This window comes from Gambusia affinis, linkage group LG11 (genome assembly GCF_019740435.1).
Source record: "Gambusia affinis linkage group LG11, SWU_Gaff_1.0, whole genome shotgun sequence".
NCBI lineage: Eukaryota > Metazoa > Chordata > Actinopteri > Cyprinodontiformes > Poeciliidae > Gambusia > Gambusia affinis.
In genome coordinates, this window is record NC_057878.1 from 4426292 (window position 1) to 4447450 (window position 21159).

Consider the following 21159-nt stretch of genomic DNA (forward strand, 5'->3'; position numbering starts at 1 on the left):
TCCAGTTTGAATTTAAGCTTGGGCTCCATTTCATTTGAGGAAACCGATTGCCTTAACACAACACAGACATGTTGTACTACAATAAAACAAAATAAGTGGGATTTACGTAAAACTTGCAAACTTGTCATAAAATTTTAGTTTGAATTAACTGAGCAACATTAACTTGTGCAATCGTTTGAGCATAACTTAAATTGACGTAAAGCTAAGTCATAGTTAACAACACATAAAACCTCTTTTTAAAGTAGAAATTACCTATTTTAAAAGAAATTACTTGATTGAAATAGTTCCTGGCTGCTGCTTTTTGCTTCTCTGCTTAAATTTTGTTAGAAAACTTTTTTTTATTCCCCCTCAACATAATTTATTGACTCTCAGACATTAAAAAGCATGAAATTGCAAGAACATACACATTTTTGTCCTTTAACATTGTCACTTTTTTGCCAATAAAAAAGTGACAAAGTGCAGGAATAGATAAACAAATGTATAAATGAATAAATAAATAAAGATGCCAATTACTCATTTATTTATTTCCCTATTTATTTATTTATTTATTTAGCTTTGGCTGAAATGGCTCTCCTTATTAGACAAGTAAAATAAAATAAAAGCAGGCTGCTTTTATTATATTCCTTATTAAGCATGTCTAATAAGGAGACATGCTTGTCTAATATGGAGGTCTTATACATTGCTGGTCTGAACTAAAGTGAAAGTGAAAGTGTTCTCTACTTCATCATTCTGCTGCATCTTTCAGTCTTATTTTCCGCTGCCGCAGCACCGACAGTGAAGGTAGGGGTCGTTTCTTACTGTCATTGTTGGCTGTGTTGCCTTTTTGTGATTAAAAAAAGAAATGATTTTACATAAGAAATGTAGCTGATCAAGGAAGATTTGATTTTGTTTTCAAACTTGTGACATTCCCTTGAATATAAATAAGCTGGAAGGTTAAACTATGACTGCCACCATCTACATCACAACTGTAAAGGAGTTTTTTTTGTTGTTTGTTTTTTTTTTTCCCAACACATACCTGGTGGAGAAGGAAAAAGGTAGGCCTGAAATTGAAGTCACATAAGACCCTTTTTATTTTTCCAAATTGTTCTAGTGGTTTCAGAACAATCCTCGCCCTCTTCCCTAAACACAGACGTCGTTTGGCCGCAGAGATAACTTATGACTTTGACTGTATCAGGAAAGAAGAAAATATGAAGCCTTAGTTGATCCCTACGTTCTGAGGCAGGAACCTACTATCATTTTAACATAAGGAAACGATTTAGCAGCTGCCACCCTTCGGTTCGTTCTCCTCTCCACTTTGACTTAACATTTCTACCAGCTTGTTCTCCCCGCAGCTCACAGGATCTGGGCTGAAAGTGATCGGCCGTGAACAGAATCAAGTCACTGCTGTAGAACCCCTAAAGAAAGCAAAGAAAGGTTCGACCCAAAGCATTTGGAGTTTCAATGTAAAAATGTCACATAATAAGTCGCCTATCATCCTGTACCAACTATTTTCTTTCTATGGAAAGCCAAACGTGCCGCAATTCTATTGCTTAAAATGTACCAAAATTTATATTTACACATGTGAAAATTTTGAAACTTTATAAGCATTTATGAAATAAATCTTTTTCATCCTAAATAAATATTTAAATATTACTTTTGTTAATTGAAATGATTAGAAATTTCATTAAGGGTCCGCCAGTATGTTTTCTTGAATAAGCTAGGATAGGTCTGTGAAATGTTATTATTATTCTCAGATATTGAGTTTTCATCTGGCCAGTTCTGCCTATTTTGAACTCATTTAAGGATTCACTGCTTAATGGCTACTTATGCTACTGGCTGCGCCTTCCCAACCCGCTACGACCCCTCAGGAATTAAACTGTGATGCCCATTGTTATTGGCCTCGCTAGATACTGCACCAGCTATCCAAACAGTTAAACAATCTTGAACAATGAAGAAACTCCGGACAGCGATGACTGGTTAATGAAGTTTACTTCAGTGGTAGTTCAATTTGTGAAACTGTAACATACAGAAATGCAATGTATTACAATCTAGGCTTTACAGAATGATATAAATAAAATAAAGGACCAACATGGCATTGACTTTCAATGAAATGAGGATGTTAGCTAGCGATTAGCAACAAGAAATTAGCATATAAAAACGGACTCATTAGCGTAATAATAACGGGCTATAAACATACAACTTTACACAATACTATCATATCATGTAACATTACAGGTGTCTCAATGTTTTAACCAAGTAATACTCACAGACAATGCTTTAACAAACACCAAGAAAGAACCAGGAGGAGTGTGGAGCGGCCGTTCGATTCTGGTAACCAAGGGCAACAATGTAGCACTTCCTGTCCATATTCTCCTTCTACTATTAATTCAAACAATAACTTAAAGTGACCACAAGGTGGCGTATTTCAACTAATAATAACACTAGCAATATTATACACAATAAACATAACACTCCCCGCCTGGGAGAATACTATCCCACATTCAAATTAACAGTCACAATTGCTCGGAGGATAAAAGCAGAACCACTTCGGTCACAGGGCGCGAAAAAGTCTTCTTAGTTCCCGCATGAGAAGTAGTTACTTCAACTTTCCTGACAAGTCCGTCCTTCCCTGGGATGGTCTTGGAGATAATAGACATGGGCCACTCGTTCCTTTTGGCCTGAGAGTCCTTGAGCAGAACGATGTCTCCTTCCTTCAGGCTTTGTTTCTTATCCTGCCATTTGTGGCGCAACTGCAGAGTATGAAGATACTCACGTCTCCATTTCGACCAAAAGATATCAGCGAGACTTTGAACCCTTTTCCATTGTTCTTTCAGAAGTATCCCATTTTCAAAGTTTCCAGGAGGTGGTGGCGCACATCCTGTTTTCATGGTGAGCAGCATCGACGGCGTGAGGATAAGAGGTGACTCAGGATCGGTAGACACAGGAACAAGAGGACGAGTATTCATGATGGCACAGACTTCAGCCATAAACGTAGACAACAGTTCGTGGGTCAAGATTGCCCTTTTACAATCTTGGAACATGGAGTTGAGGATGCGCCTGGCAATCCCGATCATTCGCTCCCAAGCACCACCCATATGTGATGCGTGCGGAGGATTGAAGATCCATGAGCAGTTTTGTTTGTTCAAGTAGCCTTCGACATCTTCGATGGAGAGATCCGTCTCAACCATTTTCAGTTCGTGAGAGGCGCCGATGAAATTTGTGCCGCAATCAGACCTGATTTGTTTTGCCGGGCCTCTGATTGCAAAAAACCGCCTCAGAGCGTTTATGAAACTGTCAGTGCTCATTGTTTCGATTAACTCGATATGTACTGCTCTCGTAGACATGCAGGAAAACATGACGGCCCACCTTTTGGAATTGGCTTGACCTCCTCTTGTGCGACGGGTGAAAACGTCCCACGGCCCAAACACATCCACACCCACGTACGTGAATGGGGGTGCGACCTTCATCCGTTCAGGAGGCAAGTTTCCCATCTGTTGACATTCAGCTTTTCCTCGTAACTTCCTGCATGTGACACACTTGAAAAGAGCAGTGCTAATGCTTCGTTTGGCTCCCACCAGCCAGAATCCTGCAGCTCTTATCGCGCCTTCTGTGAAATGCCTCCCCTGATGTTTCACAGATCCATGGTAATGGCGTATCAGGAGGGTACCCAAGTGGTGTCTGGCTGGAATGATGAGAGGGTGAGTGGTGTCGATACCCAGTTCAGCATGTGCCCCCAACTCTTAAGAGTCCATCATTGTCCAATATGGGTTGCAGCTTCCAAAGACTGCTTGAGAGGGGAATCTTTGTCCCTTCTGATATGCATTTTAGCTCTTCTTTGTAGTACTCACTTTGAACATTCTTTATGACACAAATCTTTGCCTTTGCCATTTCTTCTTCTGTAGGTCGACAAAGGTGCCAGCCGTGGCAGCTGGATGCTTGGTTGGAGTGATTGAATGAGCGAACGACATGAATCAACTGGGCTATTGCTCTGATGAGAGCGCTGTAGTTTGAGAACCTTTCAAAACATGTTGGAGCGATTGCTGGTTTTGTGACGCGAGTCAGGTTTGTTGTCACCAAGGGGCGTACCTCTATGTCAGCAGCAGGATCAACAAGGTCGTAATTTTCAAAAGGAGGTACCTGTAGTGAAGGCTTGAGGAGGAAGGCCGGTCCTTCCAACCATGTTGTGTTGCTCAGTTGGGCTGCTGTCACAGAACGAGACCCATAGTCTGCTGGGTTGAGCCCAGATGGAACGTACTTCCATTGGTGAGGGCGTGTCGACTGGAGTATGCGTTGGACTCGGTTATGCACGTACACATAGAATCTTCGGGTCTGGTTGTATATGTATCCTAGCACAACTTTGCTGTCCGTATAGTACTCAATGTTGTCAAATGAAATGTCCATTTCTGCTACTATCAACTCTGCTACTTCAACTGCGAGCACTGCGGCACATAGCTCGAGTCTTGGAATCGTGAGGCCTGATTGAGGAGCCAACTTGGTCTTTCCAAACACAAATCCAATTTCTGTGCTTTCTGATGTTGAGACTTTGATATATGCGGCTGCAATGGCTTTACAGGCATCAGCAAATATGAAGAGTTCTCTTTTTTGGGCGTTAGTTGTGGAGAGCGAGGTGTAAGGACGCTGTATTTGCAGACTTTGCAGATCTTGGAGAGAGTCCTTCCACTTGCACCACTCTGCCTTTGTATCGTCGGGAAGAGGTGCGTCCCAGTCGTCCGTCAAACTGGTTAGCTCTCTGAGTATTTGCCTGCCTTGGATTGTGATTGGGGCGAGGAACCCGAGAGGGTCGTAGAGGCTATTGACAGTAGAGAGGACGCCTCTACGAGTGAAGGGCTTTTGATCCTCGTCGACTTTGAATGTGAAAGTGTCAAGGCCAACATTCCACAACAGTCCCAAACTCCGCTGGACAGGGAGATCTGGTGCACACAGATCCAAGTTTTCAACATCTTTAGCTCTGTCTTCTGCTGGAAAGGCTTCCAGAACAGCTTGGCGGTTTGAGGTGACTTTATGTAGCCTGAGATTTGAACAAGCGAGAGCCTGTTGTGCTTGTTTTAGAACATGAACTGCTTCTTGCTCAGTGGGGAATGACTTGAGAGCATCGTCGACATAGAAATCTCGCTCTATGAACCTGCGTGCATCGGTCCCGAACTCTGCTTCACCAGTCGTTGCCGCTTTTTTGAGGCCGTATATAGCGACAGAGGGGGAGGGACTGTTCCCGAAGATGTGCACGCGCATGCGGTACTCAATTATTTCGCAGGACATGTCGTTATCTTTGTACCACAAAAAGCGGAGAAAGTCTCTGTGGCTCTCTTTAACAACAAAACAGTGAAACATGTGTTCAATGTCCGCGGTTACGGCTACTTGTTCTTTTCTGAACCTCATGAGCACTCCGACGAGACTGTTGTTAAGGTCAGGGCCTGTGAGTAGCACGTCGTTGAGAGAGACTCCTTCATAGGGGGCGCTTGAGTCAAACACAACTCTAATCTTTGTGGGTTTCTTGGGATGGTAAACCCCAAACAAAGGTAAGTACCAGCATTCCTGATTGTGGGCTAGAGATGGTGCGACCTCTGCATGACCTCTAGCGAGCATGTTCTCCATGAACTCCAGAAAATGTGTTTTCATTTCAGGCCGCTTTCCTAGAGAGCGCCTGAGTGACATGAGACGATCGTAAGCCAGCTGTCTGTTGTTAGGTAGACGTTGTCGTGGCGACCGAAAGGGCAGTGGACCAACCCAGCTGTTGTCACTGTCCTGGTAGAACTCAGAGTCCATTATTTGGAGGAACCGCATGTCCTCAACTGATGGTGCAAATTTGTGATCGTCAGGTGTGTGAGCGAAAACTTGTTGACCAATCCTGTCCACATTACATCCTGACGCTTGGAAGCTTCTGAGGCTGTGAGAGAGCTCAGGTGTTTCTGTGAATGTTTCTTTGACAGTTATCTGACTGTTACATGGTTGAAGATGACTCGCACGACCGTTCTCCAGAACGAAAGTCTTGTAGCTGCTTACTTCTGTGGGTCTGTGTACACCATCTAGGCAGACGTCACCAACCACAACCCATCCCAGATCCAGTTTCTGAGCAAATGGGGAGTCACCTGGGCCGTTTACTTGCTCTCTGACTTTATGAACTCTCAATACGTCTCTGCCCAGCAGTAGAAGTATGTCAGCATCAGAGTCCAATGGTGGAATCTTGTCCGCGATCCGATGCAGATGAGTGTGGTGGGATGCAGCTTGCGGGGTAGGTATTTCTGAGCGGTTGTTGGGAATGTCATTACATTCGAGGAGTGTTGGCAAAGGAAGGCTTAACTGTTCATTTATTGACTCCACCATGAAGCCACCAGCTCTTCTTCCTGAAACTCCTGTGAGCCCTGCACACGTCTTCAATGTGTAGGGATAACTTGCTCCTTGGATCCGAAACAACTCGAAGAACTGTGAACGTGCAAGAGAACGGTTGCTCTGTTCGTCCAAGATTGCATACATTCTCTTTGTTTGTTCTTTGTGGCCAGCAGGATACACATTGACGAGTATGATTTTGGAACATTCTCTGGCGCTCACCCCTTCTCCGCACACCTCAGTACACCGAGAGGTGACTTCTTGGACATCCGCTTTGCTGCTCTCCCCGCCGTGCTGTGGGGGAGGCGGCGTTTTAGATTCCTGCGGTGCTGGACCTGGATGGAGGGCAGAAATGTGATTATTGCTGTCACACTCCGTGCAAGTGATGTCTGTTGTACAGTTCTTGGCGAGATGATCTGTAGATGAGCAGCAGCGAAAACAGATGTTAAACTTTTTGATTATCTGTTTTCGTTCTTCCAAAGGTTTCTCTCTGAATCCTCTGCAGCGTTTTAACGGGTGGGGTTTGTTGTGTATTGGACACTGTTTGTTGGGGTTTACTGTACTTGTGATTTTTTCCTTATTTTCTGTTTTGTCTTGTACTTGAGTTTTGTGGACAGATATGGGCACTTTGGAAAACCTTTCTGGCATTTGTTTTCTCTCAGGTAACTGGTTTGAGCTGTGGAGGGTGAAGCTTGGGTCAGTTCGCGTTTTGGCCTCAGTGCGAATGAAGTTAGCAAACACAGTGAAAGGCGGAAAACTGACGCCGTGATCACGTTTATACTTTGAGCCGTATGTCATCCACTTCTCTTGCAGATTGTAAGGTAACTTGTCAACTATTGGCTGAATTCCCCTGGATGTGTCCAAGTAAGACAAGCCTGGTAAATATCCATCAAGTTTAGCTGCTTCAAGCTCCAACATTAGGTCAGCTAAGTCTCGGAGTTTGAAAGGCTCTCTGAGGGTGATTTTGGGGAAGCTCTCTACCTTTTGAAAGAGTGCTTGTTCTATAGCTTCTGGAGAGCCATAGACTTCTTCGAGCCTGTCCCAAGCCATGGCTAATCCAGCTTCAGGACATCTAATGTTGACAGCTTTCATTTGTTTGACTTGTCTCGATGAGTTCTTACCGAGGTAACGTACAAGCAGATCTAGTTCCTCTCCTGCAGAAAGGTCCAAACCTGTTATAGCGGTTTTGAAAGATGATTTCCATGCCCAGTAGTTCATGGGTTGGTCATCGAAGCTTGTGAGGCCTGTAGTGATGAGCTGGCTGCGGGCTAGATACTTGGCCAGATCATAAGTTGGCTGGGTCTCGACATGGCTATTGTGTGCATGGTTCATTTTGGGTAACACTGGGGCAAGAGGAGCAAACTGCTTGAAACTGGCAGACTGGGGTTCACAAACTTCACTTTCAGGAGCTGCGTAGTTCATTTCTTGCTTTACAACGAAGGGTTGCAACGGGAGTTCTGGATTATTTATTTCAATTTGAATAGGGGCAGGTGACTCTGCTGCAGTGCGATTTGTTTGATCTAAAACATACTGGGCTGTGCGTGTTGCTTTATTTTCTGTAAGACATGACCCGTATGTTACACTGCGTGTTTCAAAGCCCAATTGTAGTAGTCCTGCTTCCAATGAATTTGCTTCTGCAGCTGCAGCTTCTTGCTCTTGCTCTGCTCTAAGTGCATCAAGGGTTGCCTGTAGACGTGCCTGTTCCACTTTGATTTCTATTTCTTTCTTTGCATATGTAGCTCTTGCTTGAGCAGCTTCGGCCTTTGCTTTAGCTCTTAGTAGCTCAATGCCAGCTGTAGAACTTGCCTTTGATGACTTTAGAGAGTGTACTGACTTATTTTGAGACTTTTGGGATTTGTTTTCAGACATTTTGTGGCTTATGATGACTGAATGCACTTTACTTGGCTCTTTGGGCTGACTGGAGCTCCACGTGATAGGTTCTGTAGCTTTGTTGCTTGCCGTGGTGCTGTCTTTTCACTGTTATTGGCCTCGCTAGATACTGCACCAGCTATCCAAACAGTTAAACAATCTTGAACAATGAAGAAACTCCGGACAGCGATGACTGGTTAATGAAGTTTACTTCAGTGGTAGTTCAATTTGTGAAACTGTAACATACAGAAATGCAATGTATTACAATCTAGGCTTTACAGAATGATATAAATAAAATAAAGGACCAACATGGCATTGACTTTCAATGAAATGAGGATGTTAGCTAGCGATTAGCAACAAGAAATTAGCATATAAAAACGGACTCATTAGCGTAATAATAACGGGCTATAAACATACAACTTTACACAATACTATCATATCATGTAACATTACAGGTGTCTCAATGTTTTAACCAAGTAATACTCACAGACAATGCTTTAACAAACACCAAGAAAGAACCAGGAGGAGTGTGGAGCGGCCGTTCGATTCTGGTAACCAAGGGCAACAATGTAGCACTTCCTGTCCATATTCTCCTTCTACTATTAATTCAAACAATAACTTAAAGTGACCACAAGGTGGCGTATTTCAACTAATAATAACACTAGCAATATTATACACAATAAACATAACACCCATTTATACTGTTATTTATTCAAACTCTGAAGATTCTGCTTCACTTTGGGGCAGTATGAAGCCGACATCACAATAATTCAGCACAGACAGTTTTTCCATAATTGCAACCTTTTTAAAAAGTATGTATTTGCAGGTTTGGAGGAGAAGTGGCCTGGTACAAGCCAGCACTTTGTACTAAACTTTGTTTGTCCAGAGGGTCTGGGCTCTCAGCTATTAAGAAATAATTGCTTCCTGGAAGTGTGAACTGTATTGAGATTTTAAATTTTATCCACTGGCTAACGTTTGCCCGTGACGTACGTATTCCACCAATTTGGCCCTAAGAAGCTTGCCGTGCGATGTAAACAACCGTCCTTCACTGTGAAGATAGAAGTGCCGATCTGAACGAGGCAGCTGTTAGTGTTAATTCAGTGTTTGGAGACATGGCCAACATGGACTGAAAGGCTTGGTTCACTGTAATCCATCGATTGCTGAAGTAAAGTGAAACAGCAGTTATCAAGATGTCGATTTTTGTAAACCTCTTCGTCTTCCACACTAAATTCCAATTAAACATATTCATAAACAAACAAATATCTTTATGTTTGTGGTTATAATGTAGCAAATTATGAAAAAGTTCAATGGATGTGAATGTTTTTGCCAGCCACTGTACTTCTAAAAATACTGAAATGGAAAGATGGATGGATGGATCCACTCAGGTTAATGTGTATTTATTTGTACTAGGAAACCACAAGATGGGGAATAAGCAACGTGAGTGATCATCTCAACTCATTTTAACACCAAACTTACATTGTATGATCTTACATAACTATTCATTTTTTATGCTCTTTTTCTTTTCATAAAATGTGCAGCAAAAAGTAACGAAACAGATCCAGTTGAATCATCAACAAAACCTAAGAAGAACAAGAAGAAGAAGGAGGTAAGGTAATAGATGTAAACAAGCAGAGACACGACATCATTCTTTTTTCCACAATCACATCTCGTCTTAGACCAGATTTCTAGGCAGACCAGCAACTTTTTTCATGGAAAACTTGTTGTCGGTGTTATTTTAAATGGTAATTTTCCCTTTGTTGTTTAACTGTGTGTTTAGGATTTTGCCACAGGCCAAACTTTTGGGGCAGATAAAGCTTTTAAGAATAAAGTTAAGAAGAAGCTAAAGAGAAAAATCTGCAAAAAGAAGATACGCCACCTCATGGTTTTTTGTCCCATCACGTCTCGTGTTGGCTCAGATGTGGAAGCAGCATTGGAGCAAGTGAAAAGTATGAAAATATAAATCATGCTCAGATGTAAAAGAAAATGTTGTAATAAAAAATAATCAGGAATATCTTACCAAACTTTGTTGCCATGTATCTATACTAAGTTGTAGTACAACATGTTTTTCTTTTCTGTATGTCTTGAGACTTTGCATATTGGTTGTTAATTTCATAATCCTAGGCCTCAGCATCTCCTGGTATTGTTTGTTTTCTTGCTTTAACACTATGAATGAATTAGGCCACACTCTGATCTTGTTCTCAGAGCTTAAGTGACGTCAGCTTTTGATCACTGAGTTGTGATAGGACCCATTGAGGACCAATCACAATATGTTTTATATCTCTTTGTAGGTGATATGATAATTTCATTTTTGTCAAAGAGAAGTCATATTTTGAAGTGTGGTCTGGCTGTTTCAACATGCATCAATGTTTCTCATTAGATGCCTTATGACAAAACTCACCAAATTTCAAGTTAATCAATCAAAACCTTGTAGAATCGGTTTGATCAAGTTCAGTTTTGATGAGCTGGTCCAACATTTTAGATCAACTCATTAAAAACCTGAATAAAGTTCTGGATGTTTTCATAACTTGTATGTGAGAAAAGTGTTCTTGGTACTGAATTTTCAGATTTTTGAGATTGGAAAATTAAGGACACATTTTGAATTAAAAAATGTCTGTTGTAATGATATGGAGGTCAAACTTTGAGCTTCTCTTTTTCTTTTTTTGGTTCAACAGGTGATCAGCGTATCATTTTGGTTTTGATGCATCACACCAGAGATCCTGATTACTCAACTGCTGGGACAAATTGGTCTGAAAACATTAATAATGTTGACTTGGATGTTCACGTTCTCTTTCATGAATCTGTGCCGGGGTTGTTGAAATGTTCACAAAATGATAAGGCTGTGGATCAAATTGTTAAATTTTTAAAAAAGAAGACAAAGTAAAGAAGATCAGCAAAAAATAGAAAAATAAGAAAGAGGGAACCAAATTAGAAGGAAAAATTTGAAAAATCAATTGAACTAGATGACATGCAAAAGGAAGAAGAAAGTATTCCTGCACTGAGTTACTATTAAGTAGCCACATATTGACTTGTTAAAATTCAAAAAGATAATTTCTTCTTGGAAACAAAATGACAGAATTATTTAAAAAAATATTATATGTATAAAACATGAGGATTATTAAGTTCAACACCTGACATGAATCATGTTGTTTTTGATTTGTATTAAAATGTATTTTACAAGTACTAGGTAAACAAAAAATCAGCAGAAAGCTATATACAAGAATGTATAATCATATTTAATAAATCATGTGTTCTGATAAGGCTTGTCAGAATAAAAGTACATTCTGAAAGGAAATTTTTTTTCATTTACCACAATTTCCTGCAACATTTTTTAAATCTTTTTGATCTGATTTAACTGCTCTAATGCTATGTGTCATCTTTTACATTAGCTGAAAATAAAAAATAATAGAAAGATGGGAAACATTCTGTGAGTAATTAATCTACATAATGTGTTTCGTTTAGATTAACTTTTCAATAACATTTTAATTGATCAAATATGAATTTATGTATTTAAGAATAAAAGTTCTCTCTTGTCACTTTGTGTTTAAATGACATGAAATTCAGTTTTCAGGACTGAAGACCTTGTAAAATAACTAATAATTAAAATATCTTTAAGCTTCTCTGTCACGTTAGAGAATCATTCCTGTTTTTCTGCTTTTATTCATTTCTGAGGTTCATGTCAGAACCATAGTTGTTTATTTTGTACATGTTGCCTCTGTCCTTTCTGTATGAAGCATAATACTCAAGATAATGATGTCATTGCCTCCATCTTTTTTCAACTTTGACCTTTGGCTAAAGCTAAGCCTTATCTCTCTTTTTATGTCATTTGCTATTCATGTTTTTATCACATTGACTGTTGTAATTCTTTTCTTTGTATTAGTGTAGATTAATCATCTCAGCATCATTTAGAAATAGTTCAAATTGCTGCTGATCTTAAAGCCGGTGCTCTTCAAATGTTTTCTGCTTAAACCCATTCAGAAATCTTTACTTCCTTTGGTCTTTGGCTGATTGGCCACAAGACACTAAAATATTTCTACAAAGTTTGAACTCATTAAACTTGTAAGGCACTTACACTAAAACTCCACAGTTTTAGTGTAAATGCTGCAAGTACTAAAATATTTACAGTAAAGTAAGTACCTGTAATATGGAAGAATCTTTGTCATGAACGTTAAATATCTCCTGTAGCTGTTCAACAGCTGTATTTTTTTATCTTTTGATATTGTGGATTATTTGTGACATATTTTGGACATTTTTAATTGGCTGATTTTATTGATTGATTTGACTGATTTTGTGCTTCATTTATTTGCATAAAAGCTGTAAATAAAAGCTGACTTTCCAATTTCTATATTATGCATATGACTTGATCATGTCACTCTCACATTTCGGAAGTTCGGTTCATTGTCAAAATTAGAAATAAATTAATAAAAAAATAAAAGAAATGAATAAACTTTTATTTTTATTTTTTTTGCTGTTGTGTTTCCTCTGAGCCATGTCTTTTCAAGTAAACAAGAAAACTGTAAGGATCTTTAATAAAGTTGACCAAAACTCTCAGAGGCAAAGGTCAAAATAAGAGGCTTTATTGATTGCATCATCCTTTCTCCAGACTCATTAACATTGAGAAACTGAAACCACAGGGGGATAAAATAATATAGTTGTAACACTGTAAACACATTGCAAACCACATGAGAGCAAAACAAGGTGACAACTTATAATGTAGGGTAAGTTAATGAGTAAGAACAAAAAAATTAAAAAAAATCCTGAAAACCCTATAAACACTGTGACCACTTTCATAGTGCTTACAGTTGAAAGCTAATTTTCATCTTTTAAACAAGATATTTGAGAACTACTAAAAAGTGTAATTATAGGCATTTAAAATAATATACATATATTAACATCATACATATAAAACAATAAAATATAGACTTTAAAATACTGATGTCAATGAAACATTAATCAACATTCTGATGTGAAATAATAGCACTTGACGAAATGTAACATTTCAGTCGTTGACTGTGTTCTATGAGTTTGTATTTTTGTGTTTTTATGAGGTGAATCACGCTGAACTGCTTTGCTGCTGAAATACAAATAAACTTGAACTTGAACCATAAAGAGTTTATGTTCATTTTCATGACCAGCTGGATCTGCTTGATGAAAATCGGAATGAAAAAAGTGAGCAAAATATCCCTGTTTTAAATAGTTTCTGTCAAAGTTTAATTAGGAAAATGAATAAAAAGCATGAGCCAAGAACTATTGAATAAAATATACATATTTTTATATACATAGTTTTGAGTTAATAAATGTTTTTTTCAATAGCACATTTATGTTATCATGCGTTTATCTACAGATGCAAAAAAAGAAAATAAAACATTTGGTGCCGTTTAAGTAAAACAAAAAACTTTTTATTTATTATGTGAACTTAAGTTAAACTCACTAAAATTGAAATGTAATGTTACTCAGTGAATTTAATGAACACTAAACAATTTTGAGTTGATGGGTTTGCATATATTTTTTAAGTAAGGAGAAATTAATTAGGTTCTAAAGTGTGTTTTTGTTGTCTTTTGCCATTTCTATGGTGTTTACACCTGATTGGTGTTTTAAGTTAAACCAACTTAAAGAAAAATAAAAGTTTACTTTAAACATCTTAGCTTCACAGTGTGTCAGCGTAGTCGTCTCCAAAATCAATGATCAGTTTCAGAGCACTCAGGATCAGAGTGTTGACGTCTGGATCCAGTTCAATTTCATAACTGTAGCCCTTCACTGGGAGGATACAGTTCATTGGGATCCCCAGACTGCAGCTGAAGTCTCTCATCTGTTTAAAAAATATCTGTTTATTTAGAGTCTAATACAGTGAGGGAGGGTCTCATGTTTCTGCAGCTCACCTTTCTCTGTAAATGTTTGCTCCTGTAGACGTTTCTCAGATTGGTTTCTGTTTCGCCACAGGCTGCATCGATGTTGGTGAGAATCGCCAGCTGAGGGATTCCTGTGGATACAGAGAGTTTTTTTAGCAAATTTATAGGTAATTAGAAATTAATATATCAAGTACATCATAGCAATGCAAGGTTTCCCCCAGAAAACTTGCTAAGCCTGGCGGTTGGGCTGTAGGGCAGTCGTTCATCCAGCGGCCCGCCGTGTTTTTGAGTTAAAAGATGTTTAAAGTTGACAGAATATTTGAAAATATTATTTGATAATTATGTGTTATTGGAAAAATGTGGAGATTAATACCTGACCATCAACTATAAAATCTTAAGAAAATGCAAACATTTTAAAAAGACTTTTTAAAAAAAGCAATGCAGAGTCTGATAGAGGCACAAGTAAAGCCTGGTGGCCCACCAGGTTTATAATACACTGGAGGAAACCCTGCAATGCTTCTAAGATGCCATAACAGCCATTTTTGAAAATCCAGAAATAAGAAATTACAAAAAAAGAGGCAAATCAAAAAAATGTAACCTTAATTTATGTACTCAATTTTGTCCTCCTACATTATACAACAAACTTGTGTACACAGCTGTATAACTTTCCCTGACTAAAATGTGATTGTATGATTTGTTTCTTACCCAGATCACTGGCTGTTTCTCTGACTTCTCTCATTTTCTGTAAAACTGATAACCTCATGTCTGCTACATTAGCAGAATAAATGCAGACCAGAACATGAACTCTGTCACTGATGGACGGGGAGGAGTTGTAGTGAGGATCATCATTAGAGATGGAAAATGAAGGATTAAACTGCAGAAGTAAATGATGCAATTATGAGAAATTTGTGTGGATAATATAGTTTCACATAAAGCAAGGTAGTGATAGTGTTTCAGACTCTGAGCCAAACAGAACAAACTTTATATTGTTAAAAATTATTATAAAAGTATATATTTGTACCTTATATCCATCCTTCACGTGACCCTTCATGGCCAGTTTGATGTCTTCTGCTCTGACTCCTCTTTCATCTCCGTCCTCCAGACCCATGATGTCATTGAACACAAACGGATAAAAGTTTCCCCTTCCTACTTTCTTGATTTTATAGGTTTGATACTGAAAGAAAAAAAGAGCTAGGTTTTTATGTAGGCAGTAAACAAATCTTTTGCAAAATCTTCTTCAAAATATATGAACTATTTTACTTTCAAACTTAAATTTGCTTTACAAAATAAAAATCTGAACAAAGCTACTGCAGTCCAGTAGCTTTGGTGTAGATTTCAACCTCTAAAGGTGCGTGGTGGATAGAAGGTGAATGTGTAATAAAACCCTCTATTTTTTTTTTCTCACATTTTATACTATAAATCAGTGGTTCCCAATCCCCGGGCCTTATCTGACGATTCACCCTCACCAGTTGATCGCTGAAGACCCCACCAGGAATAAGCATGTAAGATAATGGATGGATGGATGGATGGATGGATGGATGGATGGATGGATGGATGGATGGATGGATGGATGGATGGATGGATGGATGGATGGATGGATGGATGGATGGATGGATGGATGGATGGATGGATGGATGGATGGATGGATGGATGGATGGATGGATGGATGGATGGATGGATGGATGGATGGATGGATGGATGGATGGATGGATGGATGTGAAGACTGAGCTGATACAAAACGCTGACACAAGTAAAACGTCATAATATTTGAAAATGTGAATGAGCCTTTAAGGCCAAACAAAAAAAATGATATATTCACCTTCCTGGTGAAACTTTGGTCAGACATTATGTTGCTGGCCAGAGCATCATGGGTCATCCTCCCTTGCAGGACGCTGTTGACCGAGTTGATAAAACTGGACTTTCCTGCACCATTCGGGCCATAGAGTAAAACTCTGATCGCATTGACTTCTTCATGCTGAGGTTGAAAATTCTTCATGTACTGCAGAAGTTCCCGTTCGTTTCTGTTAAAATGTGAAAATAAAAGCTAGAAATGTAAATTTTAAACTTATATTTGTAAGTTTAAAATTTACAAAATATTCTGCCAGAACAAACTTCATTTACTTTTTGTTAGCATCATGTAGGAGCCATTTTCAGAAAGAAACCCAAAAACTATTCCTTTTTCAATTTCAAACATTTCCAATAATGATCACAGCTAGGTGAGAAACATATTCTTTAAAATACAGAGTTGTCCTGTATTTGAGGATTGATGTGAGCATCCTGTAAATCTCTGACATGACGCATAATCTTGTCCATGATTTTGATGTTTTAATGTTTAGCTGCCTAAGTGGGATAATTACTGTCCTGTCCTACTCTGTTGGATAGAGAAAGGACTTTTAAAACCTGCCAAGTGTATCCTTTTAAACTTTTAAACAGTAGCTGTTTATCCACGTTTGTCCATAAAGGCCATGTTGGGACCTGGGAAACCCTGACCATGTCCAGGGCACCACAGAAGCACATTGGAAGTGACCTTTCCCTAAATTGACTCCTGGCTTTTCCAGCTGTATGGCTGGAACAGCCGTAAAGTCTCTGCTCATTGAACCTTTATTGTGGACAATCCTCCTTATTTCAAAACTCAGTGAGCCTGATCAACTAACAGTAAGGTTGGATTTTTGTTCATGTTTCGAGGCTGAAAGAGGTCAGTTAAATAAGACAATTTAGATTATATGTTGGTAGCTGGAGGAAGAAGTTTTTTACAGAATATTTCAACTGTAATGTTGAAATATTTTGTTCATAAATTGACAGACTTTTCTAGCTTACACACCAACATGCAGAAGCCTTATCTGACGATTCACCTGCACCTCCATCCCGGGACGCAGTGAAATAGTCAGGTCTTGACCGGTCCGTGGTCAAGACCTGACCACGGACCGCGGGGGAATTTAAATTCACATAAATTCCCCTACGCCACCTATGCTGTAGTGGAGTAAGGGATAGAGTGACCCACGTTTGGAGGCCTTAGTCCTTGACCTGGTTGTCGCAGGTTCGATTCCTGGACCCAGCGACATTTGTCGCATCTCTTCCCCCCTTTCCTGTCAGCCTACTGTCATATAAGGGACACTAGAGCCCACAAAAGACCCCCTGGAGGGGAGAAAAAAAATGAATAAAAACATCCAGAGACTTAATTGGAGACAAGCATGTTTGATCATTCTTTGTTATGCGAGGAGTTTTCTGCAGTCCAGTAGCTTTGAATTCATTCCTTCATGAGAAACAGCCATATTTTCTGGGATTTAGCAAAAAGGGACATAAGTAATTGTAGCTACCCTTAAACAAGATACGTTTGGTCTGATTTAATGTCAGACAGTGAGAAAAGAATGTGCAAGTTCTTTTTATTTGATGTATGCAAACCTTTGGGTTTAACTGTATTTCTGCTTATCATATAACATCTTGTAGAAAACCAAAAATTATTAACAAAATTATCCATCCATCCATCCATTTTCTGTTCACTCTTGTCCCTAATATGGTCAGGAGGGTTGTTGGTGTCAATCTCCAGCTACATTCCGGGAGAGAGGCGGGTTCACCCTGGACAGGTCACCAGTCTGTCGCAGATTAGCAAAATTAAAATGTCTGAAAAAAAAAAAGTCTTATCCAAAAAAAAACAAACAGTAACTGATGGGGAAAAAAAGAACAAGTGCATAGTGCTTCATCTATAGGCATCACTCAGGGTTTAAAGATCACTCCACCTTTAAATCAATTTTGTAGCAAGTATTTGGGTTGCACAATAGAAAGGACAAAATAAAGAGACTCCATTGTCTTCATAGCTTTTACGCCTCAGCAGAGCAAGTCAGGCTTGAAAACTTCAATACCCTCTATGAAAATTAAGTTAATTAAAACCCAGTTTGAGATCTGTGAAAATAAAAGAAGAAAGATGTCTGCGCAGCTGTAGGCATAGGAAGACTTTACATGGTATTCTATTTTTCCAACCATAACTACGGATTCTGTAAAGCATAAGTTGTTATGGGGATTGCCTTGTTTTTGCATGCGTGTGTGTTTGTGTGTGTTTTGCAGTATTTTTAAGGAAAAAACCTACATTGATCAACTCTTCTCCTGAACCTTTCTGCAATTCTGCTATAGTTGAGAGTCGCATACTGTGCAGCTGTTGCTTCTTTTACATTGTTTTATCTGTTTTCTTTGACAAAACCTGAAAATAACTTCAGAATAACTTACTCATATGTTATTCCAAACAAACTAGAAAACATTAAACAAACCTGATAGAATTATAAATTGGGTGTTTTGCTGTCTGATGATGCAAAAGCAACAAACACACTAGTGACATGCAGATGTACAGAAACAAATTTACTCACCCCCAGGATATTGCTCTCCATGGAGTTGCTAAAACTACAATAGAATAAAAAAGAGCAACATCTAAAATAATCAGCCTTGCAAAACGTAAGCAAAATTTGCTATTAAATTTGTGTTTGATACATAACTTGGGTTTAACAGTTAGTAAAATATTCCAGCAGTTCATTTGACAATTAATGAAGGAGCAAAAAACTTGTTTTGATGTAACTTCAGTTCTACTTACGTGGAGCAGTCAACCCTGAAAAAACAGATTAAGATTAAGGTTAAGATTACTTAAATCAAAACTATTACTGTTATAATATTGGCTATGTTTTGTTTGAGAGTAAAAATAAACAGAAGAAATAATTACTGAACTTATTTTGAGTAGGTAAATGACACAACAGACACAATAAGTTGCATAAAAAACTTGCCCTGAAGATAATTTTGTAATTCAAATTCCAATCATGCTTCCATCATTAAGCTTTCAGACTTTATTCTATTACTCAACACATTAGTTTAGAATTATATTCTATGATTATTTCTAATGGTTTAACTGTAGCTTAATTTCACTGAAGTACTTTAATTTAAAATGCTACTTTGTGTGTGTGTGTGTGTGTGTGTGTGTGTGTGTGCGTGTGTGTGTATGTGTGGGCGTGTGGGTGTGTGTGTTTTAAATTACAGCCAACAGTGACACAGTGTGACATTATCTAAAATTACACCAGTCAAATGCAATATGATAAACTACTCGGGTAAAGTTAGCCTTCCTGTCTTTACTCTGTAGATTCTGGAATGAAATGGATCAAAACACACCATCAACCCAGCAGAAGACACAAGTTGAATAACAAACTTGTCCTGAAGATAATTTAGTAATGCTTCCATTACTATACTTTTAGACGTTTACTTGTCACATCAGTTTAGAGTTATATTCTATAATATTGATTTACAATGGTTTAACAATTGCTTAATTTAATTTAATTATGTTAGATAATTTAAAACTTTAAGTAACTTTAAACCTTAAACCTTGTGTTACTTACCAGATGATGAAGAGTTACCCCCCATGACTGGGTCAAAAATGTACTATGAGAGAAAGTGTGAGAATGAATCGTTAGTTTTTCTCTCCATATTGTTTTGTTTTTAGTATTTTGCAAATGATAAATAATTATTTTATAGCTTCAAAAGCTATAAAATAATTTAATCCAGGATGGATGTAAGACTTTGTGTCATTGCTGTCCCCTTCAGGGCAGAAACCAGACTGCTGAAGAGTCCAAAACACAAAAACAACCCAAACAGGTGGGTGGGGGGCAGAGGAGGCCAAGGGCAAGGACAAAAACAAGACTATAGTTCTTAAGATCATGAAAGTCCAGAGTCTGCAGTCTGGCAGCAACAAAGGAGCAGAGACTTTGGAGGCCATGAAGCCGGAGAAACCCATAAAGAGGATCTGGAGGCTGGAGGAGTTTGATGCCTGCAGGGCAGCAGTGCCAAACGAGGAGCTTGGCTCCTACAGTGGTTTATAGCAAGGGAGACATGGCAGGTCCCACTGCTGGTTCTGCAGCAGGCTTGAAGGTTATGGGAGAGGTGATAATGGAGACAAGGAGACTGGTGCTGAAAAACTGAATAGTGGGTTTTAAAGTTCTGATCAGGGAACCAAGCTGGGAATCATGAAGACAGTGACAGAAATAACGAGGACAGATGGAGGTGACAGGCTGACCAATCAGAAAAGCTGTGGGGGGGCTGATACCGATGAGGAGTGGTCTTGAACTACGGTGGATGATCCTGAAATGAGGCGAGTTGTGGTTGAGGTGGAGTGGGTTTGTTACACTTCACCTCTTCAAATATGTCCAAGAGATGACAGGAGTGAAGCAGCCTTGACAAAAGCAGCAACACTCTGCCGTCCCCAAGGAGAGTTTTAGAAATATTGTCCAGTTTTAACCTGATAGTTCTTAGAAAGTTCTTGGCTGGTTCCTAGTCTCATGTTGTGACGATTGATGAAGTTGTAGGACCCAAACGCAGAGAGACAAAGACAGGATTTGAATTTGATGATTCAATGAAAAAATTATGAAATGCAAAATAAATCTAACAGGCCAGGAGACACTGTGAGAAGCAAAAGGAAATGACTGGAGGAACCAGCAAGTAATGTTTGGTAGAGAGGTGCTTAATTATTGGGGGTTTGAAAGCTGAAACAAGAAGAAGTAGGCTGGTTGACAAACTGATTGCAAATGTGAGGGGGAGTGAGGAGACATTCAGACTGACGAACAGTCTCTCTTTCTCTCTCTATGGAGAGAGAAAGAGAGACAGGAAGAGAGAAAGACCCGGGGTGAGGGAAGGCGCACAGGGGACTAGAAAATAAATTAACAGTAAACGAAAATAAACACAAGAATCGAATAAACTACTGTAACTAAGAATAACTAGAAGAAATAGACACGACTGGAAACACTGGGACAGACTGAGCAATAGTAAAACCAATACAAGGCTAAACTAATCAAAATAAGAAACAACAGAATAGTGATTAACTAAAATAACTAAGAAAGGTCTGGACCAAAGTAAAACGAAGCAAATCAGATCTAAATAAAAGAGCAACTAAGAAACACAGAAAACAAAACCCAAAATCCAACTAATCAACCAAAGGTATTGAACTGCAGTTTGCTGAACAAACCTAAAATTGTCTAAAAATGCCCAAACATGTAGATTTATGGGTTTCTGCAGGTCTTTTATCTGCTGAACCTACCTGAAAAATGTATGTCCTTCAGGGAAGGAGAGTCGATGCAATGGCAACAAAAGATCAGTT

The 21159-nt window shown here is 38.8% G+C and overlaps 3 protein-coding genes and 1 long non-coding RNA gene across 6 annotated transcripts in view; 1 reads left to right on the top strand and 3 right to left on the bottom strand.

Moving 5' to 3' along the window:
* The window catches only part of LOC122839814 (interferon-induced protein 44-like), an 89233-nt gene that overhangs the window by 47766 nt on the left and 20308 nt on the right, over window positions 1-21159 (bottom strand). The window lies entirely within an intron of this gene.
* On the top strand, window positions 762-12722 carry LOC122839820. Of its 3 annotated transcripts, none has more exons than XR_006372114.1 (5): window positions 762-780; window positions 9604-9630; window positions 9732-9799; window positions 9971-10139; window positions 10866-12606. It is a non-coding gene; the product is annotated as an uncharacterized LOC122839820 (long non-coding RNA). The 3 variants fall into 3 exon arrangements; XR_006372115.1 differs by lacking the exon at window positions 762-780 and adding an exon at window positions 1242-1413; XR_006372113.1 differs by lacking the exon at window positions 762-780 and having other exon boundaries at window positions 9420-9630; window positions 10866-12722.
* LOC122839815 lies at window positions 1950-4525 on the bottom strand. The gene is made up of 2 exons (XM_044131792.1): window positions 2247-4525; window positions 1950-1995 (listed from the first exon to the last, which is right to left on the bottom strand). Exon 1 carries the CDS (start codon window positions 3468-3470, stop codon window positions 2493-2495), a length of 978 nt encoding a protein of 325 aa, XP_043987727.1. The 5' UTR covers window positions 3471-4525; the 3' UTR covers window positions 1950-1995; window positions 2247-2492.
* On the bottom strand, window positions 12744-21141 carry LOC122839818 (interferon-induced protein 44-like). The gene is made up of 9 exons (XM_044131795.1): window positions 21100-21141; window positions 19409-19451; window positions 18619-18633; window positions 18398-18431; window positions 15859-16060; window positions 15061-15213; window positions 14745-14913; window positions 14070-14170; window positions 12744-13999 (listed from the first exon to the last, which is right to left on the bottom strand). The coding sequence occupies exons 2-9, from the start codon at window positions 19431-19433 to the stop codon at window positions 13838-13840; spliced, it is 861 nt and encodes a 286-aa protein (XP_043987730.1). The 5' UTR covers window positions 19434-19451; window positions 21100-21141; the 3' UTR covers window positions 12744-13837.